A 26684-nucleotide genomic window follows, 5' to 3' on the forward strand; every position below is an offset into this window, starting at 1 on the left:
AGCGATCACGGTCTGGACATTTGTAGTATTGCCACAACATCGATTCTCCGCGTACAGTATGAGGCGTTCAACACTTAACATCATCAGAGTTTCCTGTATGTTGTTCTCAATTGTATTTACAGCAAGAATTTTAATGCAGATCTTTGGTCAACACAAACGAAATGATAAAGTGATTGGTGTTCATAATTCGCCACGTCTACATGTTGATGCTGCTGTAGCCGATATGAAAGATGATGAAGAGGACGAAAGCCACACACAAGGTGATGTTAAATCAAACGCTAATTGGTTAGATCAGAGTCGTCAAGCAATCGTCCCTGAAAGAACGAACGAAAGTAACCACAAGAAAGAAGAGCTCTCGGACAAGGCGGCAGAGCAACTTGGACTTTATACACATAAAACCCATAATGTGGAATACTATGTGGATTGGTACGGAGGAGAAAACAGTAATGTGACCTATCCACCGTTTGTAGAGCACAGTCCGGAGAATGGTCCAGGTAAGACAAAGGGTACAGCTCTTATAATGCTGACGCTCGCTTGGGGTGATTTGATAGCTAAGTTTTGTTTGTTTGTTTGTTTGCTGTTTAACGCCGCACTCAACATTATTCCAGCTTTATGTCGGCGGTCTGTAAATAATCTGGACCAGCCAATCCAATGATGGACCTCATGAGCATCGATCAATGCAACTGGGTTACGATGAAATGCATCAGCGACAAGCATGGGTTGCTGAAGACCTATTTTACCCCCGGATATTCACGAGTATGGTTTCCATGGCTCGTCTTCCGAAAACCTCGGTTCGATTCCCTACATAGAGACGTTACTTTATCTCCTAGGTTTATGATATCAGACACTATTCTGTTGCGTATACTTATTTTTATTGCATATGTATATTAACAGTAAACGTTACCGCATTATTGCGAATAATGTTGTTTTTTTTGTATTGCAAACGTTCTCGTCCAATAGTTTGCTTTCCCTTTATGCCGTGAATAATATTCCAACTCGTGATCACTCACTCACTCACTCACTCACTCACTCACTCACTCACTCACTCACTTTTTAGTCATATGTAACATAGAAACTACCATTGTTAATATATAGGTCTCTGACACGACAGCCCTAGGTAACGTGGGTATCATTGTCGTCTTTGTTTATGCATGACTGCATGACCGGTTCATAATTGTAGTCAATTTCCCCCCCCAGGAGAATGGGGAGCTGTTTACAATTACAAGCACACAAAAGAGGAGGAGGGGGAATATAAAGAGGGGAAGAAGAGAAATGGCTTTAACCAACTGGTGAGCGACCGGATCTCCGTACATCGGCGTCTACCAGACAGTAGGCTGGAAGAGTATGTATGTAAATACAAGCGAAAAAACCCTTTCTATAATCATGGGAAAGTCCACTTTAACATTCTGACCATATTATGAGCATTTGTGAATTACAATAGTATGGTATCAGTTGTTATCAGACCTAATACCAAACGTTGACAGCGTCCTGCCCCACAGGCGCCGCGATTCGCTGTGCAGAGTTGCGTCCCTTGGGCACGCCAGAAACCGATGATTGTGGGTTCGAATCACGGTTCGCCCCGATTATGTTTCTAGGTTTGTCAGCACCATACCCGTGCTCGTGGGTTTCAACGAAGTGGTAAACGTCTGAGACGTGCGTCACTTCGGGCTTTCCTCCAACATTAAGCTGACACGCCGTGATATGACTTGGATACTGTTAAAAGCGGCGTTAAACCAAACTCACTCACTCCTGCCCCACTGATGGCGCAGACATAATATTACGTCCTGCAAAGAAAAGTCAAGTGCTCGCCTGAACAAGTACGTTCATGTCATGTAATGTAAATATGTCAAGGAAGTATGATAAATTTCACCAACTGAAATCAATTAACTGCAGCTGGTTCCTGCACTAAGATTTTAAATCAACATTTATTCTTTTTAAATACGATTATTATTAAATAATTTATTCTCGGCGCTATAGGGTTACAACATTGCGCAAGCGACTTGACATCTAAACACACCCTTATACTGTTTTAAGGTCACTATTCGCATCCCGTCTGTCGGGGTAGCTCTGAAACACTTGCTTTTCATGCAAATCGTACGTGTGGCGGATGCTACCGGCAGGGCAGAAATTGTGTACTCGTTTCGCCAATACCTGCTGTTGCTGATTTTCAGTGATCCATTCATATAATTTTCCCCAGTTTTGTTCCCGTATACGCCCACTGGAATCTGTTTCGGCAATAATCAAGACTTGACTCTTTATAATTATTTCCATCAATAGTTCCAACACCATTGATATGTTTCATCTCCATGTGTAGTTGAATAGTGATCACCAAGAGCATTCAGCAGGTATTTTCAGTATAATTATAGATCGGTAATACTGCCCAAGGCACATTCACAATTGCTTACAATTTTTAATATTGATTGAGTACTACAACATGTCAAACTAGTTATAGGTGTGGGGATGGGAGATTAGCAGGGCCTTTGACATGGTTTGCTAAGTTCTTAAGGGGATAACAGCAGAAGACTGGAACATCTTTACCAGTCTAGTTTTGTGGGTTTTGTCAGCACTGTTCCCTAAATCAAGGAAATGTTTTGAACCTCAATAAGTGCCGATAACGAATTTTATGTGACATTTATCTAAATTGATCTAATGACAACGACACATTAAACACAGAATAGAATTCCATGTTTTAACAACTTGACACGTGCTCATTCTCAAATTAAAACACGAGTTGTTTGATGAAGGGTACATCGTTCAAGGCCTCAGAAAAAAAACTTTCAAAAAGTTTTAGGTTAGGCTCGTGGAGGTCAACTCCAAATTTGACCATCAGTTACATTTTCTTTATATCTGATCCATGATGCAATTATCTGCTTTGGTTTTTACCATATCTTTCCGTGTTTTCTTCAGTTGGATAATTGACTTGCCTTTGAACATGTTTGTAACGTGTGCCACCAGAGGAGCAGGATACGCTCACCTTTTCGCGAAAACTTGGTAGCAGAACTATTTGTGATGCATAAACACATGCTCATGATATAATCGGAATCTTACAATGGGCTCTGTCATTAGCAAAGATTTCTTATGATTGCGGAAGTGGTTTTGGTCACCATCTTTCGAAAACATGATTATAAATAAAGTGTGCGAGTGTAGTATACTACGCAAATCATTAGGGGATAGTGAGAATCATCGAAACATATCTGATCTATATGGTATTGGCAAATGTATATCATACGATCATACCTAGGAGAAGGTGATCAGATCTAAAAGGTTCCTGTGGTTGGTGTTGGCGAGCTTGCGGCGCATTAGGTCGTTAAAGAGATCGGGGGTCAAAACAGAAATTTACACTTTGCAACCAACGTCACTAATATCGGGTAAAACCACCTCTGTTAGTCAGACATGCACAAGTTCTTCGAGGCATGCTTATGTTGAGCCGATCAATGTCAGTTTGAATTATGTTTTTCATTACTGAAATCAGTTTATTGAGAGTAGATTTTGACGTTGATGTACACGTCTGCCAATACCACGTCCCAAAACGTGTTCATTTGGGGAAAGGTCAGGACTGAGTGCTGGCCATGGACATGGCATGACATGGATGGTTTGCTGTTGAACTGGGTCACAATCCTGAACATCTTGAAAGATGCAAAAAATGCCCAACACGTTGTGCAAATGGCACCGCGAGTGGTGCAATGATGTTGTAAAAACAGTATCGACACAATATAGAACACAGTTCAGCCATGGCCAGTTATTGTGATACCACCCCGTATCATTTAGGCCCACAACAAAACGGTCATACTGTTCGCCATCTTCCCGAGGCAAAGGAGTTAACTGACTACAAAAGTCCAGTTCCCATCCTTGCCGAACTAGGCTGGTAATTCCAGGCTCGATCGTAGCGCCACCAGTCGCTATTATGAGTTATGTCCCTTCAATGTCCCTTCTATTGACCAATAAGATTCAATCACTCATATCACTTGCATTTGCTTCAAACAATATGGCGGCGCCCAGTCAAAACGATCTCATCGATAATCAAGATCTATATTGTATTAAAAGGGTCCTACGCCGCGAAGTGCATGAAATCACATAAGCACCTTGATTAAAAACATGAAAAGATTTGCAAAATATATGTCGACGCCAAATTGGCGGTACACAGGCTTTGCAAAACCTGCAGTCGACCGAAATCTGAAAGTTGAAATCCGTGTAGTTCGTTTCGCGATTTTGATTGGACAATGCATAGACGCGTTAGTCCAGCCAAAATGTAACTCCAGAATACAAGCCTAGTTCGGCAAGGGTCAAAACTGGACTTTCATAGCCAGTTAACGCCCTTGATTCGGGAAGACGGCTTGTACGCCGTTAACGTCCATAAAACGCTCATTAGGACGTCTCCAAATTCGATTCCTTCTGTCATGGAAGTCAAGAGTGAACCTCGATTAGTCAGAAAACATGACATTAGGCCAACGTCGATTTTTCCCGTGCTGACGTGTTCCTTGATTCAGTTGACGTGTAGTAAGTCATGGGATGACACATGGACGTCGTGCACGCGAATGTCCAGATGATGTCGCACCATGTGGACATGTACTCTTACACCAGCTGCCTGTTACAACCGGACCCTAATCTGAGAGGCAGTTTGCAACCGACTGTCCAACCAAAGCTGTCCGAGGCTGCAATTGTTTCCCTTGGACGTCCAAAGCGATCATCGACAGTGTGAATTTTGATGCTAGCCCCTTTCCTAGCGCGTGCAGAAACCGTTCCCGATATCAATTTAGCACATTCCACGTATGGAATAGCTGTAAATCCTCTTCCGTGTTGTGTTTAAAACGTAAAATATATCGACATGGCTCCAGCTTGAGGGCAAGAATGCCAGAGGCATACGATTTCGTCAATACTTTGTATTTTCTTTTGAGGCAAATACTTGATGTGTAAAATTATGTTTTCGACATGAGTGGTGGCTGATAACAACATCTGGTGTTCGATAAAACCAAATACAGGAAAGGTATGCCTGTAATATCTAGGCTTTGTTTGACAATTATACTTGTTATTGACCACATTTCAGCGAGAGCTGTAAATAACATTTTATTCAGGAAGAAATATACCAAAATTAGTTACCTCAACAGAACACTAAATATATATATCACATCTTTAAAATACCACGTGTTTTAAGCTCCAGGTACATCGATTATCTTATAATGTTCAATAACTATCAGATAGAAAATTCCCTTCCTATGATTTACCCACCTGAACTAGAAATAAAGGAGAGCACTGAAACAGCTTCCTCAGTTTTCATATCTAGATTTATGCCTAAACATTCTCCACCAGACTGTATGACAAGACTTCAACTTTCCAACAGTCAACTTTCCATTTATGTTGTGCAATATTCCTGCAACTCCAGCTCTTGGTGTCTACATTTTACAACTTTTGAGGTAAAATCGAGCGAGCTCTTTCTACTAATATTTCAAAGGGAGTCATATGACTCTTGCTCAAAAGCTGTTTGATCAAGGTTACAACATTCAAGGCCTCAGTAAAGCTTTCAAAACGTTTCATGGTAGACATGTGGAGGACATTTCCAAATTTAACGCATCAGTGACAAAATTGATGCCCGATGAAATTCTCAATTTTGACATGAAACATATATTCCCGTGCTTTTGTCAGTCGAACAATTGACTTGCCTTTGGATGTGTTGTCATTAATAAAGGCATTTCAAACGTTTTATGTTATATTTATCATTCATTGTCAGTTGTTTCAAGGACGAAATTATCTGTTCCGAGTCTGTTCGCCATTGAACATCTCCCTACCAGTTACATTAATATTATCATTTGTATGCAACGGTGAAATAAATGTTTTTTGCAGGACCCTCTATGTTATTCCGTGCACTGTACTTTACGTGTTATTTGGTAGGTTTTCCTTCAAAATAAAAGGAGATAGACATTAAAATACTTGACCGGGGCTACATTGACCGATTTTAGTCCCATCAACATGGGGAAGTAATACTTAGGTGATTAATAAATGTGTTCGAAGGTCCTGTTTGAATTGAACACTTACACCAGGACATGCATTTCGTAATCCGAGTTGGCAAATATTGTCCGTGGGAGGAACATATTTCCCGTGAATCATGCAGGTCTCACACAATGGAGGAAAGAGTTATTTAATATCTTTTAAAATACGTATACGGTTATCAAAACAAAGTCGTTTAAACAGTTTAGGTGCTTGGGTTCTGAGAGTGTTGCACTTGCTTGTAGTAGTGAGTGAGTGAGTGAGTTGGGTTTAACGCCCCTTTTAACAGTATTCCAGTTATATCACGGCGTGTCAGCTTAATGTGTGAGGAAAGCCCGAAGTGATGCAGGTCTCAGACGTTTACCACTTCGGTGAAACTCACAAGCACGGGGATGGTGCGGACAAACCTAGAAACAAATTTGAATTTGATGACACGCATCAACCAAGTCAGCGAGCCTGACCACCCGATCCCGTTAGTCGCCCCTTACGACATGCATAGTCGCCTTTTACGGCAAGAATGGGTTGCTGAAGACCAATTCTACCCAGAATCTTTGCGGGTCTAACTTTTAATGTCACATGAACTTATCTAACCTCGTGACATTATATGTAAGAATTGGCACTTAAATAAATGTACGTAAAGGGGATACAAAATGTATGGCACAAGAAATCAGCTTGGTTCCCTGGGTATGCTGCGCTGGCTACAGTGTAGAGTCAGCGTAGTAAACCAGGGAACCAGACTGACAGGAAATAAGACAAAATGCAACTAAGAAGAAGAAACTTCGGTTTAGATTCTTTCACTGATATTAAGCTGGAATCTACATCGAAATGTCGCTGAATGAAATAGAACCAGAAGCTGTTAACCATAAAGTTGAATGTTCTGTTATTTACTCATGATCAACAACTTCTGGAATGCCAATCAAACAGTTAGTGTGGTTCAGGAAAATGCCTTATCATTCATATGGTACAGTAATGTATTCTAACTGTTTTCTGGGGGCGGTGGGCTAGCCTTGTAGTTCAATCGTTCTTTCGTCATAGCAGGTCAAGGTTCCACCCCCAGCATGGGTATAACAAGTGAAGCCCATTCCTGGTGTCCGTGATATTGCTGGAATATTACTAAAACCTCACTCACTCACTCACTCATTCACTCACTCACTCACTCACTCACTCACTCACTCACTCACTCACTCACTCACTCACTCACTCACTCACTCACTCACTCACTCACAACCATAGCCCCCACTCACTCACAACCATAGCCCCCACTCACTCACAACCATAGCCCCCACTCACTCACAACCATAGCCCCCACTCACTCACTCACTCACTCACTCACTCACTCACTCACTCACTCACTCACTCACAGACACTGACACTCACTCACAGACACTGACACTCACTCACTCACTCACAACCATAGCCCCACCCTCTCACTCACTCACTCACTCACCCACCCACTCACTCTAAATTCGCGAGTTAGACACACCACATAAAGGTCCGTGAGTGATCAAATTAACGTTAAAATAGCAGTAACAACAGTTTGTGTTGCATTTACGTGTACTTTATTCAGTGCAGTCACGATACTACGTCTTGATTGTCTGAGTGCGCGAGCCCCAGGCACACAATAGAGAATTCTGCTTAAGTATGATGAACGTCGCCACACAGATGTTACGCAACACAGCCACTTTTACAGTTAGGCAGACTTTGTGAATTATTGATTTATGCATGTGTATATAATATGAAACGGAATAATACGAAAAAAAGACCTGCTCTCAAAACGGAAATCAATCATATTGTGACAATTTAGCATTACATTGATGTCAGTGTAATGGATCTATCATGTGTCCTTTGCTTCTGTGTTTAATGGCCAACTGTCCAGGTAGTGCAGTTATATTTGTTTATTCTACACTCATTAAAGAACTATCTAAAGGTAACCATTGCGAATATTGTAAACAGAAACATCAGTCATTAAGACTGCACTTTCATAAAAGTTTGTGGCGGTACTTCATCTGTATATATGCAAAAACAAAAATTTTAATATATATACAGATGAAGTACCGCCACAAACCTTTATGAAAGTGCAGTCTTAATGGCTGAAGTCTCTCTATATAATCACCAAGTGGCCAGTAGTTAAGCTTCCGAGAAGGGTATCAGGGATGATGAGCGATCCTCACATGAAAGCTGTTTTCGATGTGACGAAAATGTGTGAGAAATACGTAAACACGCTATTGTCTCACTATAAAAACAGCCTAACAAGCTTCTGGAAATTTTCATACAGTGACCTCACCAGTCCATCTGCACTAGAACATTATAGAAGTTTCCATAACATTCTATCACAGTCCACGGTATACCCGACCGGAAATGTACACACCACACCAGCATCTAAATATAGTAACTCCCTGACGACTGATCACTGTCCAAACACAATGCAATAAGCGTCTACCGAATCCCAAAAATAACAATGCAACACAGCTGCAATCACTGTTTAACAATATAATACACTACCTTGTACAGGGAATCATGTACGATTCTACAGTCACTGTTAGGGTGAGCAATACTTTGACTGACATTGTCAATCAAGCAAGTAGGCGTGGTTTAAAACGAACACCTTTTTATTGATCCATTCATAGATATTTTATTCGGTATGTGAGGCCACATGGCCCATTGTGCAGTTGACATTTTCAGTTTCATTTGTTTAGTCACGTGATATACATGATATATAAAAAACTATCTGACAGAGAATATATGTTTCAACAATATGGCTAATGAACGTATAAAAGCAGAGTTCTTAGATTTTATAAGACTGATCATTAACATCTTGTTTTAATGCCTATTGTTAAACATTGGAAAAAACTTTTCTCTAAGATGTTCATACTTATCACATACTAATAAAACATGAATTTCATCCTCAATTTCTCCTAATTGGCAGTTTTTACAGATACCCACTTCAACGTCCCTTTATTCACATCTACGTCTAAAATTTACACTGAAATTGTGTGATGACACTTATACATACTTATATACTTCTCTGGTTCTATAGCAGATCCATTTATAAAGCTTTCATCGTATGTTGCCTTTTACGCCCACTGGAATCTGTTTCTTCGGATAACCGAGACTGGTTATTTTCTAGCATTGACGTTGCATTGTTCCGATGTCATTTTTGGATTGTTTATCGGCTCAACATAGGCGCAGTGTATATTGACCCTTCGACCATTGTTTTCACTTTACAGATGTAAGTCAATATCATACCCAGCCGATCTACCTCCAGCTAGTGTCATCATCTGCTTCCATAACGAGGCTTGGTCCACACTCCTCAGATCTGTCCACAGCGTCCTTGACCGATCTCCTGCACATCTCATAAGGGAGATAAATCTCGTTGACGATGCATCTACTCAAGGTACCGGAAAACACTACGTTGTATAAAAGGTTATACTTGTTCAATGATTCATGTGTAGGGTATGCCAGGACAACATTGTCGTGTCCTGGATCTTGCAATGAGTAGTTGACACACAGCTTTGAAAAATGGTTTTCAAGGGATATATTAATTTGCTGCATAGGGCACATCAGGCTCCAGGGTAGTCGGGGGGGGGGGGGGGGGGGGGGGGGGTCAGAAACAAAAATATATACGAGATCGGCATGTGTTTGTGACATGATACGCTCACCTTTTCACAAACACAAGGTATCATCACCATCTGACAGTGATTCATGAACACATGTTCGTGCCATAGTCGGAATCGTACAATCTGTCTGATGCAGAGATTCCTATTTGATATGGAAAGGGTTCTGTCCGCTTTATTATTATCATTATTATTATTATTATTATTATTATTATTATTATTATTATTGACAAATTAAACTCAAAAATGCATCAAAGAGGGTTTGGGTGATCCTGGCTCAGTCAGGCTGGTTAGGCTCATCATCAGCTCAGGGCCCTTAAGTTTGCCCCCTCTACACGCAGCCCAGACTTCTCCCAGGAAGCGCTGCTTAGTCAAACCCAACCAGAACTTTTAGCAGAATGTGAAGACTCCCCAACACTGCAGCCTTCTAGATCTGCATTACCCAGATTGTCAGAAGGGATGTATTCCTGGAAGAAAACCTGGGTACTCTCCCAATGTCAGTCAACAGATTGGGAGTTACCAAACCTGAGGCACCGAGAACAATAGGGCGTCGGAGAACTTGGTACTTGGGATGCAAGCGTGACATTTGGAAAGTGAGGTCCGCATATTTGCTATGTTTTTTCCTCAATCTTGTCAATCACAATTGTGTCAAAGGGGACAGAAAATTCAATTATGATTATGATTATGATTATCATTATTATTATTGATTTTACTTGTTCATGCCTTAAAGGTCGCTATATAAGTGCAATAATCTTGGACGCGACGTTAAACCCAATTTCACCTCACCTTAAAGATTTATTTTTAATATGTTAATGTTCAGCAATGTGTGTTATGTGGCTTGTACGGTATCCTTTAGATCATTTGAAGGCATCCTTGAAGACATACATGTCAAAATTGGGAAAGGTGAAGATTGTCAGACACCGGGAGCACCAGGGTCTAATCAGAGCGAGGCTGACAGGATATGAAGTGGCTGCTGGACCAGTCCTGGTGTTCCTCGACTCCCACATCGAATGTTATCCAGGTAAACATTTATCTTCCAACACGACATTCAAAGTAAACGGAAGAGCTCTTATCAATAACGCAATGCTTTGATTTTCAGAGTCATTCATATAATTTTCATGGCTATCTTGCCTTTTACTCCCAGTGTAATCTGTTTCGTCGTATAGTCGGGAGGTTATTCTCTAGCGACAACGTTTCATGTTTTCATGTGGAATGTGATATAATGGGTAAGAGTGTTATGTCAATATGTTAGGCACAGGGATATATGTGATCTAATGGATAACAGTGTGATGTCAATGAGTGAGTGAGTGAGTATGGTTTTACGCCACTTTTAGCAATATTCCAGCAATATTACGGCGGGGGACACCAGAAATGGGCTTCACTTATTCTTCCCATGTCAGGAATCGACCCCGGGTCTTCGACGTGACGAGCGAACGCTTTAACCACTGGGCTACCCGACCGCCCCCGTATCAATACGTAAGGCATAAGGAAATGTGAGCAAATGAGAAATAACATTATATAAATATGTTACACACAAGGAAATGTGAGCAAATGAGAAATAACATTATAGAAATATGTAACACACAAGGAAATGTGAGCAAATGAGAAATAACATTATAGAAATATGTTACACACAAGGAAGTGTGAGCAAATGAGAAATAACATTATATAAATATGTTTCACACAAGGAAGTGTGAGCAAATGAGAAATAACATTATAGAAATATGTTACACACAAGGAAGTGTGAGCAAATGAGAAATAACATTATAGAAATATGTTACACACAAGGAAGTGTGAGCAAATGAGAAATAACATTATATAAACGTGTTACACACAAGGAAGTGTGAGCAAATGAGAAATAACATTATATAAATATGTTACACACAAGGAAGTGTGAGCAAATGAGAAATAACATTATAGAAATATGTTACACACAAGGAAATGTGAGCAAATGAGAAATAACATTATATAAATATGTTACACACAAGGAAGTGTGAGCAAATGAGAAATAACATTATAGAAATATGTTACACACAAGGAAATGTGAGGAAATGAGAAATAACATTATATAAATATGTTACACACAAGGAAGTGTGAGGAAATGAGAAATAACATTATATAAATATGTTACACACAATGAAGTGTGAGCAAATGAGAAATAACATTATAGAAATATGTTACACACAATGAAGTGTGAGCAAATGAGAAATAACATTATAGAAATATGTTACACACAAGGAAGTGTGAGCAAATGAGAAATAACATTATATAAATATGTTTCACACAAGGAAGTGTGAGCAAATGAGAAATAACATTATAGAAATATGTTACACACAAGGAAGTGTGAGCAAATGAGAAATAACATTATATAAATATGTTACACACAAGGAAATGTGAGGAAATGAGAAATAACATTATAGAAATATGTTACACACAATGAAGTGTGAGCAAATGAGAAATAACATTATAGAAATATGTTACACACAAGGAAGTGTGAGCAAATGAGAAATAACATTATATAAATATGTTTCACACAAGGAAGTGTGAGCAAATGAGAAATAACATTATAGAAATATGTTACACACAAGGAAGTGTGAGCAAATGAGAAATAACATTATATAAATATGTTACACACAAGGAAATGTGAGCAAATGAGAAATAACATTATATAAATATGTTACACACAAGGAAATGTGAGCAAATGAGAAATAACATTGTATAAATATGTTACACACAAGGAAGTGTGAGCAAATGAGAAATAACATTATAGAAATATGTTACACACAAGGAAATGTGAGCAAATGAGAAATAACATTGTATAAATATGTTACACACAAGGAAGTGTGAGCAAATGAGAAATAACATTATATAAATATGTTACACACAAGGAAATGTGAGCAAATGAGAAATAACATTATAGAAATATGTTACACACAAGGAAATGTGAGCAAATGAGAAATAACATTATATAAACGTGTTACACACAAGGAAATGTGATATGAAGGGCAAATGTATTATATTTGTTATGTGCGACACAGTGTGGGATGATAAGTAAGAGTAAAAAACTGATATGTGAGACACAGCATACATTGCTGATAGTGAACTGGAGTTCACGATGCTTTGATCAGTATTTCAGTCACATCACGCATGTCAACATATTTTGGGACGAAACCCGATGTGATGCTGTTTGTCTTATATACTCAACAACAAAAGTTCCTGTGACACCAATATTTTAGTGTATTTTTCAAACAAGTTTGGTTTTCAATATTGTAGTACATGTATAGGATCAAGTCACAAAAAGGCAAATGCTACAGAGAAGCATGCATTCAATGCAAAAGTTGACTTTTATGCAAGCCCCATGCATTTCACTACCCAAGAATGGATATAAAAACATGTGCGTTAACGGGATTCCATGTGCATTGTTTCAGTCACATCACGCATGTCAGCTTCTTTTGGGACGAAACCTGATGTGATGCTGTTGGTCTTACAACTTTGTTAAAATCCGCGAGCACGGGTATAGTGCTGACAATAAAAAAAACATTCGAATTCATGTTCACATTGTTCTGGCACGCCAAAGGGACGTAACTCTGTACAGCTAATTCGGGCGACTAACACAACTGGACCACCCCTGTTCGCAGCTGGCTAACTGCTTACTAGTATTTCAATGCAATGCTGTTTAAGGTGGCAGATACAGTCACTAGTCTCAGGCCCACTTGCTCACAACAACCTTAGCAACAATGGATCTCGAGAGTTTACAATCAACTTCATGATTACCCTAGTCTTGCTCGAAGTAACAGCTTCCCGCGATTGCTACAATACTTGATCTTCAGAAAGCGATCAAAGATAAGATTGAAATCAACAACAGTGCGAATAGTTTGGTTTGTTTGTATGAAGGCTGGTTGGTTTGTTGTTTAACGCCGCACACAGCAATATTCCAGTTTTATGACCACGGTCTGTAAATAATCGAGTCTGAATCAGAAATTCCAGTAATTGATATCATGAGCATCTATCCACTCAATTGGGATCGATGACATGCTTCAACCAAGTCAGCGAGCCTAACCACCCGATCCCGTTTGTCGCCTCTTACGACAAGCATAGTCGCCTTTTACGGCAAGCATGGGTTGCTGAAGACCTATTCTACTCCGGATCTTCAGTATGAATGTATTGACGTGGCTCATATGTATGGATGCCCGTGACACAGCATAAATGTTTGCTCGTACCAATTATGACACCGATGACTTTCGCTATCGTGTTTGTATTAGTAATAGAAGGGTACTAACTAACCGACGATATATACAAGTATAAGTATTCAGTATGTAATTTCATTATTTTTAATTTATATTTATACAAACAGACCCGACATGTCCAGCGAACGATTTGCTTGAAAGTAAAACCGGGTGACAGAAATATTTTTCTTGTGTGTTCTCGAACATATCATTGTGAAAAATATATCCAAGATTACAGAATACTCATATAAGCACACAGATGTTTTATGTACAGTCGAACCTCATTATCTCGAATGTACCGATATCTTGAACCTATTTTCCGGACCACCTCTCAGTACATATATGTTTCTCTACGTGTGTTTCTATTTTTAGGGGACCGCCTCCGTGGTCTAACGGTAGAGCCTCCGCCCGGAGAGCGGAAGGTCCGGGGTTCGATCCCCAGCCGCGTCATACCAAAAGACGTTAAAAGATGGTACTTGTTGTTACCCTGTCTGGCGCTCGGCATTAAGGGGCTAAAACAAGAACTGGTCGGCTTGGAGTCAGTATACTGTGTCTGAGTGGGGTATTCATGTTAAACTGCGGCATGGTATCTCTGCTAGCACTATAAATCGGCATCAGTCCGGACTAGTACACGCAGCCACACACACACACACACACACACACACACACACACACACATACACACACACACACACACACACGTGCATGCACGTCGCTATATAAGTGCAATAATCTTAGACGCGACGTTAAACCCAAAATTTCATCTCACCTCTATTTTTAGGTTGGTTGGAACCACTACTTGATCGTATTCGTCAAAATCCAAAGAATGTGCCCTTTCCTATGGTGGACAATATTGGATATGAAACATTTCATACATACATCATGAATACAACCAACCGCTTAGGAGTGTTCACATGGAAGCAATTCATCTTCAACTGGGGATATGTCAAAGATGCAAGGAAGAGTCAGTTGAAAACACCTACTGATCCTATCAGGCAAGTATTGTACAGAGGCAATCTTTTCCTAACGGAAACAAGTAACTTTGCTTCATAAAAAGACCAAGAAAAGTATATTTATTCTGAAAATAAATAATGCCCAAATCTGCTTCCGGTTCAACGTCAGGCACGCCCAGCTTCTGATGTTCAGAGACTGGTACAGAATACTGTTCACAGAGGTTTCATCTAGACAGTCCTGATGATAGTTTTAGGTTAACGTTTTGGCGACACTTGCGTCACTCAACGTGGTTACTTTGGGGTCGGAAGTGTAATGGTATGGGGTTGCATCAGAACTCATGGGAGAACACAGCTCATCATTGTAAATGGTCATTGGAATGGCGCATGCCACCGGGACGACATCGTTCGATATAATGGTCTACCCGTTGTGCAAATGCAGGGACGTCACGTCATGTTGCAGCATGATAATGTCAGCTCACACGTTGTAACAGGCAACAAAAGGCAGCGTAGCATTGCTGTACTAAAATGGCCGGTTGTTTGTCCAGACCTTTCCCCCATAGAACATGTCTGGGATGAGATGGAGGGACGCCTACGACAGGACCAGAACCAGCCGATAACGCTACCACAGTTGATCCAATCCTTGGTTGACATTTGGAACAACATCCCACAGGCTGTTTTCAATATTCTGGTGTCTTCAATGAGCTGTATCAGTGCCTCACCTGTATCAACTCAAATGGTGGTCACACCCGATATTGACATTGTTAATTGAGGTGTGGGGGCACGGGTGGCCCAGTCGTCTAAGGCGCCGCGATTCGCTGTGCGGAGTTGCGTCCCTTGGGCACGCCATAAACCTATGATTGTGGGTTCGAATCCCGGTTTGCCCCGATTATGTTTCTAGGTTTGTCAGCACCATACCCGTGCTCGTGGGTTTCACCGAAGTGGTAAACGTCTGAGACCTAATTCACTTCGGGCTTTCCTCCCACATTAAGCTGACACGCCGCGATATGACTGGAATACTGTTAAAAGCGGCGTTAAACCCAACTCACTTACTCACTCACTAATTGAGATGTTAGACTACCCCTTATTTAGGGCGTGTCGCTATGTCTCCTGTTACCGGCTATGGGATTTTATCAATGAGTTGGGTATGATAAAACATTGATCAGTCGAAAGACCAAATATTATGTTGTTATGTTCAATAATATAACGTTTACACCACTTTATATAAAGCACAGTTACTTTTTTCCGTTAGTATATAAACTGATACAGATAATTATTCGCTTACAGCCTTGCTAAAATAACACGAATGGAGGTGAGAGGAGTCGAGTGGAGTAATAACACTCCAAACAAAACAAATCACATGATACATGTATTTTTTAAAGCTAACTTGTAATGAAATGCTATCTTTGTTTGCAGATCCCCTACAATGCCAGGTGGGTTGTTTGCTATAGACAGACAGTGGTTCACCACCCTGGGGACGTATGACCCGGAGCTCATGTTTTGGGGATCAGAGAACTTGGAACTGTCATTCAAAGTACGATTTTATTAGCGATATTCTTATAATAGCCAATGCGTGGATCGATGCTCATGATATTAATCACTGGATTGTCTGGTCCGGACTCGATTATTTACAGACCGCCGTCACATAGCTGGAATATTGCTGAGTGCGGCATTAAACAGCAAACCAACCAAACCAACCAACCATAACGTCATAGCATTTGTCTAACAGCTGTGTCAGTACATCTTGTCACGTCGCCGTGTTAAATGTAAGTTTATGTTTGATGTTTGTTGTTGCAGTAGACTAAGGCTGTAAAATATTGTGCTTATTGTCGTTGTAGTTGTGTTGCTTTTCTTTTGACGGTCGACCGCACATCGTGAAACAGAGTGACCCCCTTTAGTGCTTACTGTCCATACTTCTACAGGTTCATTGAACTCTGTTGGAAGGATCATACTTGCGTACAGTCATCATGAGTTCAAATTAAGGGAATTAGAAATGCAAGACAGTCAACAGTCACTCCCCTCAACATAACCGAAAATGGTCTGTTTCATTTGAGTGAGTGAGTGAGTATGGTTTTACGCCGTTTTTAGCAATATTCCAGCAACATCACGGCGGGGGACACCAGAAATGGGCTTCACACATTGTACCCATGTCGGTAATCGAACCCGGGTCTTCGGCGTGACGAGCGAACGCTTTAACCACTAGGCTGCCCGACCGCCCCGTTTCATTTGAGAAAGTTACAACAAATTTGAAATGACCAAAAGAGCATTGGGTAATGTTACATGGAGAATGTGTATCGAAGGGCACTATTCGTTAATGAAGTAAAAAAACTCCTTTGAAGGTTCATGAGTTGGTCACTGAGGCATATAAGCTAACAAAAACGTGGTGATTATATTCATGTGGAGTTTGCTAGGGAAAAGGAACCTTTGTTTGATTGGTGGTGTTTTTTTAATTAGTTTGTCGAAGCAGTTGAGGCAGCTCATTTTGCTGAACGATTTCTAGCAGTGCAGATTTATTTGGATGAGCAGAAGGTGGCTCAGTTACACCAGGATGCAACCTTTGAAGTTAAGAACTCAATTACTCACAATGGTAATTTCAGGCAGCACAGAAACTCTCCAAGGTACATGTATAGCCAGGGTGCTTTCAGGTCAGATCAATCTGTTAATTCAGGTCAGTAAAGGTCATTTACTTCGGTTCCAACAGGTTCGAATTCTAGCGAAGCAGATAGTTTGTCCAACAGGAAATCAGACAGGATTCAGGATCATCGTCGGGTAAGATCTTAGATGTATATACTGTCACAAGCCAGGTCGTTTGATTTTAGAGTGTCGTGTACTCAAAGCCAAAACTCAGTCACTTCTTAGTCATACTTTAATGGATGTCAAGTCCCAGACAATTTTATGTGGCGTAGACTAGTGGTGAAAGTGTTCGCTCATCACGCCGAAGGCTCGGGTTCAATTCCCACATATGTACAGCTCATTCCTGGTGTACCCCGCCGTGATATTGCTGGACGATTGCTAAAAGCGGTGCATACTCACTCTGAAGTCTATAACACTAAGGATGAGTAGGCTTGTAGCATTTAGCTACCAAAGTCTGCTGCAGTTAGGAACCAGTATTTACTTTTTATTTCAGAAGGATTTGTGTAACTTAAAGGTGTAAAATCCACATTACGACTTATTACTTTTCCTGAGGTACATGTACATGGGGGCGCAGCTCGTTTCGATCCTGAAATGCAACTACAGTAAACTACGGTTATAACGAACTCAAGGGGACTACTAATTTTAGTTCGTTATAACCGTAGTTCGTTATAAGCATATATACAACATAACTACAGCAAATAATCGGGACCGAAAATGGAAGTTCGTTATATCCGTCAGTTCGTTATAAGCGTGTTCGTTATAACCGTAGCTTACTGTACATCTTACACAAGCATTTTCTATGGATGAGGTTGCCAAGGTACATGCTTGTTTTCACAAACCAAGGTGGAGTTTTTTGATGAGTAAAGGGAGACCACCAGAAGCTTCTGCTGAAGATGAGGTGAATGTTTTTGTTTTGAGTTTGGCTAACGATACTCAATTGGCTGGTGATTTGCGTATTAACGAAACGTATGATAAGATTTTAGCTCATCACTCCCGTCCTAGTTTGAGTACGCAGGTTCCATATAATTTTGTTGGACTTCTCATACATTTAAGGTGGTAGACCTATCAGAGATTCCCCCTGCTCCTTTAAAGCCCATGTGGGCATCTGGGTAGCCCTTCGGTCAGGTTATTATTGACTGCGTTGGTCCCTTGCTTGGGAAGGCCAATCTGGCCAGTATTTGGTCACAACTATATGCGCTTCAATCAGATTCCAAGAAGCCATTCCGTCAATTACTATTACCGCGCCACTTATTGTGAAGGCTTAAAGCTGATCCCGTTTTTCACCATGTTTGTCTTACCTTAAGTAGTTCTGTCGGATGAAGGGTTGAATTGCGTGCGAGGGCTGTTTCAACAGGTCATGTATGAGTTGCGATTTTGACAGGTCATGGGCGAGACTTCCTCAGAAGCACTGAGAGTAGGGCATACACGTGATGATCGGGAGTATGAAGGCTGGTTGGTTTGTTGTTTAACGCCACACTCAGCAATATTCCAGTTACATGACGGGGGTTTGTAAATAGTTTAATCTGGACCAGACAATCCAGTGATTAATATCATGAGCATCGATCCGCGCAATTTGGATCGATGACATGCATCATTTAAGTCAGCGAGCCTGACCACCCGATCCCGTTAGTCGCCTTTTACGACAAGCATAGTCACCTTTTACGGTAGGCATGGGTTGCTGAAGACCTATTCTACCCCGGAATCTTCACGGGTCTTTATCATGGCGTTAGCAACATACTACGCAATATCAAATACTACATTTTTCACTTCGATAATAATCATGAATCTGCTATTTGCCACATTTTTTTCAAATCTGGGACTTGGTCGTTGCGCACACAGTCAGGTGAACACTCCAGCACATGAAAGAACAGTGGCTTAATGACAAATCAGACATGCAGTAACTAAACTATGTGTCCAAAAGGCCTACTTTGACCAAAAGATCAAAAGATGAAAATAGCTTAACCATCCCCAGTCAACTTTGGAGAGCTAGATACCAAGGTCCTTACGTAATGGCCAGAAAGTCACTGTACAAACTGCAGGCCACCAAAAACAGAACCTGCTGCACCTTCTGATAAAAAATATTATGACAGGTCTGAAATGTATCGCCAAAAGTTATTGCGACTGTTTTTATTGTGGAATCTGAAGTAGAAGAGTCCAGTTCTGAGTTTTTAAGAGCATATGTGAAGTTTGATTATTAAGATGAGAAGGATTGTCCATTTCATTCGGAATGTGCAAAGATGTAGCTGGCCATGACATACATTTAGGTTTGGAATTGTCTGATGAACAACATCCCTATCACATGAACCCACTTAAGTTGGAGCATCTCTGAAAGGAAGTCAAATATATCAAGGAGAACGACATCATCGTACGAAGTGACAGTGGGTGGAGTTAAACGGGCCCCCAGACTTGATGTCGTACCGTCCTGAAATGACGGCATTCAAAACTACAGACACCATACAAGGAAATGATGATTGTATTGATAGAACTGGTCAAGCTAAGTTTGTTAGTAAATTTGACCTGTTGAAGGAGAATTATCCGATTCCACGGACTGGGCGCGCGAAGAAGATTTCTGCTTTTGCTGTTATCTCCTTGCTTTTGGGGTTGAAGAATGTACCGGCTACCTTACATCGCATCACTGTGGGCTTACAAGGCACAGAGATTTACATCAATGACATTAATATTGTCAGCCATGGAGTGGGAGATGGAGTGGGACGATCATTTGGAGGGGATCCGTGAGTTCTTTGTGTAGCTGTTACAGGCACAGTTGACTGTACATTTGGTCAATTGTGAATGTGCTCGGCCCGTTGTTGTGTTCTTCGGGCGCATAGTCGACCAAGGTTATGTACAATCAAAGGCGATTTGAGGCCTTCTTTCTACGTCTGTTATCTACTTGCTCAGGGCGGACAGGATAACGATCGGCAAGAACACGAATTTTCTTCCTGTTTCAAACCCTGTTTCATGGATTGAAGAACGAAGCACGTGCCTCATTCAAGACATTCGACTGTGATAAATAATGATTGTCAACCTACTTCTGTGTATTTCAATAAAATTTGTTTACTATTCTTTGAACGTGTGTGGTTATTTTCTGATTTCTCTCTGATGTTCTGTATGTACTGATTCCTGGTTTAACCGTTTTCATTGTGGAAATCAACACATAACAATCTTAAAAAAGTCCGCATTACAATTTTGCCTAAAATGTATTTTACAATGATGACAATCAAGTGTTTTCGTCTCGAAATGAAGGTTTGGGGCATCAAATACTCAATAAAACTCGCAAATAATGTTTCATAATAATTCTATCATAATAATAAATTGGTTATAAACCGGTCATAGCAAATTGTTCCTTTCTTTTGACATTAACATTAACACGTTGAAATAGGTTGCCGTCTAATACACGTGGGTCCACGTACACAGTCGAACGTTCAAGTCAATTAAAATACGTCAAAACTGGCAAAGAGTGTTCACGAAACAAAACAAAATCTGGTTGTCAGTGTTACTTTTGTATTTTCAGATATGGATGTGCAATGGAACCTTGGAAACACTGCCTTGTTCTCACGTGGGGCACGTGTTCCGTTTGGTGAATCCCATAAAGTGGAAGGAGGGTGGGGTCCCCGCTATGATTAACGCCATCAGGGTGGCAGAAGTCTGGCTCGACGAGTACAAGTACCTGTATTATGAGGCAAATCGCTTTCAACGGGTAAATATCATTATACAATTCAATGTGTGTTTTTGTAATGTTTCCAGTCAAAGGAGGATGCGGTTCCAGGAACCGTTTGTGGCCCACTTCAAATGTTGAAGGTACGGAAAACTTGGTACGACCAACATGAGACAAGTTCAAAGGCCTTTCTTTTCACCAGGGGGCACGGGTGGACCTGTCGTCTAAGGCGCCGCGATTCGCTGAGCAGAGTTGCGTCCCTGGAACACGCAAGAAACCTATGATTGTGGGTTCGAATCCCGATTCGCCCCAATTATGTTTCTTGGTTTGTCAGCACCATACCCGGGCTCGTGGGTTTCACCGAAGTGGTAAACGTCTGAGACCTGCATCACTTTGGGCTTTCCTCCCACATTAAGCAGACACGCCGTGATATAACTGGAGTAATGTTGAAAGCTTCGTTAAACCCAACTAACTCACTCACTCACTCTTTTCACCATATGTTTGAGTCTTCATAGGCTTCGACCAAATGCATGTACTTGGTCAATTTCAGACATTAGCAGAACGGTTCCTGAAAAACCGAATGCATATTTATTTATTTTTCATGAATATTTAGTATTGATATCAGTCGAAAATATGAACAAACGTTTCTTTGAAATAGGATAACTTTCATTAGGATTTAAAATATTGTTCCATGATGCAGCGCACGGGCAGAATGGGCCCTTGTCAACCCTTGTCATTTGCAAAATGAACGCATATATCCAAGGCAGTATATATTATCCTTGTTGTTGTGACGTACAGTGTCGTGTGAAAGGACTTGTTTGTCATCATCAAGGCGACATTCATGTAACCAAGTCGATATCTATAGGACACTTTCAATACATGATGGCATATTGATAGAATAATAATTATACTTAACCACTTTGAACATATTTCGTTGCGTTAAGGATTGAAGTGAACAAAAGGAGTAAATAAGAAAGAATACGTGTCCTCTTTATAGGTCAAGAACTATGGTGACATCACAGACCGACAAAAATTGAGGGAACGTCTTCATTGTCACAACTTCCGCTGGTATATAAAAAATATATACCCTGAGTGTCCCATCGTCAAGGTCTTGAATGCAGGAGAGGTTAGTGCTTTAACACATTGGGTCATTATGCTGAGACCCGTGAAGATCCCGGAGAAGAATAGGTCTACAGCAACCAATGCTTGCTGAAAACAAGCGACTACGTGTATGATGGTCGTAAGAGGCGACTAACGGGATCGGGTGGTCAGGCTCGCTGACTTGGTTGATGCATGTCATCGTTTCCCAACTGCGTGGATCGATGCACATGATGTCAATCACTGGATTGTCTGGTCCAGACTCGATTATTTACAGACCGACGTCATATAGCTGGATTATTGCTGAGTGCGGCGTTAAACAGCAAACAAACATTATGCTGAAATGTGTTAATTTATATGCACATGAGGATGGTTGGCTGACTCTACCAACAGCACCAGCAGAATGTTTTGCCTATTGTGTGCATATTGTGAACAGTACGTTTTACACATCGCATAACTTTAATTTTAACATAGTTTACAAAATTGGAAGGTTGTTTTTGACACGGATAATGCAAATATTAGATACATTTACTAAACAGATGTCCCATACGTCCATACAATGACTAGTTAACGACGATTTTCTGTCTCATAGATTAGAAGTGTTTCGCACCCAAGTCTGTGTGTGAGTGCGACAAGGAGGGACGGAACAAGCCTCCGCCCTTGTCACGGCTATGGAAGAGGTCAGGTGGGTATATAACGCTCTACCGAGCAGTGTGTCACATCGTTAAGTAGAGACTGAACCTACTTCTCAAAGATTATAATCATTAAACGTCGACATTATCCACATTATTAAAATGTGTAACTCACAAGGAACGAACAAAATATATCCAATATAAACAGAAGCAGTATTATGTCAGATCATCAAACAACCAGGCTTGTTGGAGTTGTTGTGCTACCGGTAGGACAGAACATACTTCCCCTTATCGGGGAACACCTGGTGTCATCACTGATTTCAGTGATCCATTCATAGAATTGTCGACCGCCTCCGTGGTCTAGTGGTAGAGCGTCCGCCCGGAGAGCGGAAGGTCCGGGGTTCGATCCCCGACCGCGTCATACCAAAAGACGTTGAAAGATGGTACTTGTTGTTACCCTGTCTGGCGCTCGGCATTAAGGGGCTAAAACAAGGACTGGTCGGCTCGGAGTCAGTATACTGTGTCTGAGTGGGGTATTCATGTTAAACTGCGGCATGGTATCTCAGTGAGCTAGCACTATAAATCGGCATCAGTCCGGACTAGTACAAGCAGCCACACACACACACGTGCATGCACGTCGCTATATAAGTGCAATAATCTTGGACGCGACGTTAAACCCCATTTCACCTCACTTCACCTCAAAGAATTGTCACCGCTATTTTGCCTTTTACGCTCAATGGAATCTGTTACGGCGGACTGTTTTGTCTCAGACGTTGACCATTATGTTTCTAGGTTTGTCAGCACCATACCCGTGCTCGTGGGTTTCACCGAAGTGGTAAACGTCTGTGACCTGCATCACTTCGGGCTTTCCTCCCACATTAAGCTGACACGCCGTGTTACAACTGGAATACTGTTAAAAGCGGCGTTAAACCCAACTCACTCACTCACTGACGTCGACCTTTATGATTATCCGTTCAACCCTGCACACCATAAACTAATTAGGAAATAAGAATAACTGCTTGTTCAGCGAAAATGTGTTAGCGTTGTTTATACTGAATTTCATTTTCGTACAAAAATAAACAACAGTTGTGTACATGTAATGGAGAGAACTGTAGTTTGAAAAACAAATGTTGTTTAACGCTGCACTCTGCAATATTCGAACTATTTAACAACGGCCTGAACAAAATTTACTCTTGATCAGACACTCCAGTCATTGATATTATGAGAAGCAACCCATTAGTCAGACCCATTAGTTTTACAGCACCTTATAATGCATTTTACAACATGCATACCGTATGCTGGGGAATAAGCATGATAAGTATGTTTGGGCAATGTGCAAGAAAGACCTTGTGTTTATCGATTCTAACCGTGAAGATCCGGGGTAGAATAGGTCTTCAGCAACCCATTCTTGCCGTAAGAGGCGACTATGCTTGTCGTAAGAGGCGACAAACGGGATCGGGTGGTCAGGCTCGCTGACTTGGTTGAAGCATGTCATCGATCCCAATTGCGTGGATCGATGCTCATGATATCAATCACTGGATTGTCTGGTCAAGAACCGATTATTTACAGACCGCCGTCATATAGCTGGAATATTGCTGAGTGTGGCGTAAAACAACCAACCAATGTTTATGGATTATGCTAGTCTTAATCGCTGATGCTATACCGTACTCATACTCAGTTAACAGGTGATGTGTTTCGTATTTGTTTCAGTACTGGCAATTATTCCCGGTTGGGGTGTTACAGGGCCACACGAACCGGCGACTGTGTGTAAGAAGAGGGGAGATCACTGATAACCGTTGCTACCAGGATGATATGATGAACTGGACATACACCGAGGTGTGGGCCTACTTCGTTATTGTTCGACTCGTGTGTCTTTTTGGGGGGCATGATGTACGCTGATTATTGTTGCGTGAGTTTGGTTTAACGCCGCTTTGAACAGCATTTAGGTTATACCATGGCGTGTCAAATTAATGTGAGAGGAAAGCAAGATGAGATGTAGGTATCGGGCGTCTACCACTTTGGTGAAACCCACGATCACGGGTGTGGTGTTGACAAACCTAGAAACACAATTCGGGGAACCGAAATTTGAACCCACAATCATAGGTCCCTGGCGTACCAAAGGGACGCAACACTGCACAGCACGTTTGACTATAGGCCAGCGGTGTCCCCGATAAAACGCAAATATATTTAAAGCTCACTCACTTGTCCATTTTGTCACACATGTCTATGTTTGGCCGTCCAGTCTTTTGTTTAGTATTAATCTTGGCGGAAAAACAATGCATGAAATATGTAATCTAAATGTGCTTTAATATATTCGTAAGTTCAAACGAAGCAAACCAGTTCAGGACCAGAGTTCACTTACGAGTGAGAAACATATTTACACATACGTACTATACATGTACAAGATATTTCTCGAAGGTGAAGAGTTTCCGAACGTACATGAACAAACAAATCTAACAAATTGTGACATAAGACAGTTGTTAAGTGAAGGTGAGGTGAGGTGAGGTGAAATGGTGGTTAATGTGGCGTTCAAGATTAATGTATTATATAGCGACGTGCTGGCAAGTATGTGTGTGTGTGTGTGTGTGTGTGTGTGTGTGTGTGTTTTTTTGGTGTGTTTTTTTTTGTGTGTGTGTGTGTGTGTGTGTGTGTGTGTGTGTGTGTGTGTGTGTGTGTGTGTGTGTGTGTGTGTGTGTGTCCTGACTGATGCCGATTTATAGTGCTAGCACACTGATACACCATGCCGCAGTTTAACATGAATACTCAACTCAGACACAGTGTACTGACTCCGAGCCGACCAGTCCTTGTTTTATCCCCTTAATGCCGAGCGCCAGGCAGGTAAACACCAAGTACCATCTTTTAACGTCTGCTGGTATGACGCGTCCGGTCTTTGAACCACATACCTCCTGCTCTCCAAGCAGACATTTCTCTGGAAAGAAATGAAATATGTCTTTTAAACCTGAGGACGCGTAATGTTTTCCTAGTTTTTACTGCTAAAGCCTTTTTTTTTTAAAATCCCAGGCGAACCACTCCCATACCAAAACCAAGCCCTATCCCAACCACCACCCCTAGCATATCACATGGTCATTTCATCCACAAACTTGAAGCAACAGTGGGTTAATGAAGATATTTATGCTTTAACTTCAGGACAAAACCCTTCACTTGAGAAAGTCCGACAAATGTTTGACAGCTGGTGACAATTCAACCCTGTTGGTGAAGACGTGCGACGGGACTGCGAAACAAAGATGGATGTTTGAAAAATCAAAGTTTCCACTTCATGACACGTAAAACGTATGGGAACTATATATTTACGTTATTGGCGTGATGCGTTTTATAAATGTGTTGGTTGTATATAAGATATGTGGAATCGTCTTATGGTATGTTGCATTTTGATCTATTGGTATGTGGCAGAAGCAAAAAGGAGCAAGTGCTGTGGTGGCGGAACTTGAATTTGAACACCAGCGAGTCGAGCGTTCAAGAATTGATTTGAACTTTTCTATGATTAGATACGTTTACAGTTATCAGCCCTTGGATATTCAGTCACCCTGACAAAGCAACATGACTGTAGAGTTGTATACGAAGGTCACTGTAGACAATGAACAACATCAACAGTTTTGGTCGGTGGGGTAGCCTACCAGCTGGATAAATATTTCGCTTGTCAGGCGGCAGACTCGGGTTTTATTCCCTACATGCGAACAATGTCCGAAGCCCATTTCAGGTGTCCCCTTCCGTGATGATGCTGGAATATGAATATAACGACATAAAGTCATTCCCACTCCTGTTTTATATGGAATTGTTTATTGGACAATACAGTTTTGTTATCTTGTGAGTTATGTGCCGTTGTCACTCTGTCACTGCATCACTGTCAATTTATAGTCGCCTTAGCTTCAGTT

General features: G+C 41.1%; 1 protein-coding gene across 2 annotated transcripts; it reads left to right on the top strand.

The window, feature by feature from the left end:
- LOC124150241 (polypeptide N-acetylgalactosaminyltransferase 5-like) lies at positions 1-26620 on the top strand. 2 transcript variants are annotated; one of them, XM_046522203.2, is made up of 12 exons: positions 1-494; positions 1198-1342; positions 9210-9376; positions 10453-10617; positions 14604-14817; positions 16189-16306; positions 20918-21103; positions 22059-22187; positions 22752-22844; positions 24502-24627; positions 25939-26082; positions 26203-26620. In XM_046522203.2, the coding sequence occupies exons 1-11, from the start codon at positions 59-61 to the stop codon at positions 26077-26079; spliced, it is 1920 nt and encodes a 639-aa protein (XP_046378159.2). In that variant the 5' UTR covers positions 1-58; the 3' UTR covers positions 26080-26082; positions 26203-26620. The 2 variants fall into 2 exon arrangements, with proteins under 2 accessions (XP_046378159.2, XP_046378158.2); XM_046522202.2 differs by having other exon boundaries at positions 25939-26620.
- Positions 26621-26684: the final 64 nt, after the last annotated feature.

This window comes from Haliotis rufescens, unplaced genomic scaffold (genome assembly GCF_023055435.1).
Source record: "Haliotis rufescens isolate VD_foot unplaced genomic scaffold, xgHalRufe1.0.p SCAF_9, whole genome shotgun sequence".
In the NCBI taxonomy this organism is placed as follows: domain Eukaryota; kingdom Metazoa; phylum Mollusca; class Gastropoda; order Lepetellida; family Haliotidae; genus Haliotis; species Haliotis rufescens.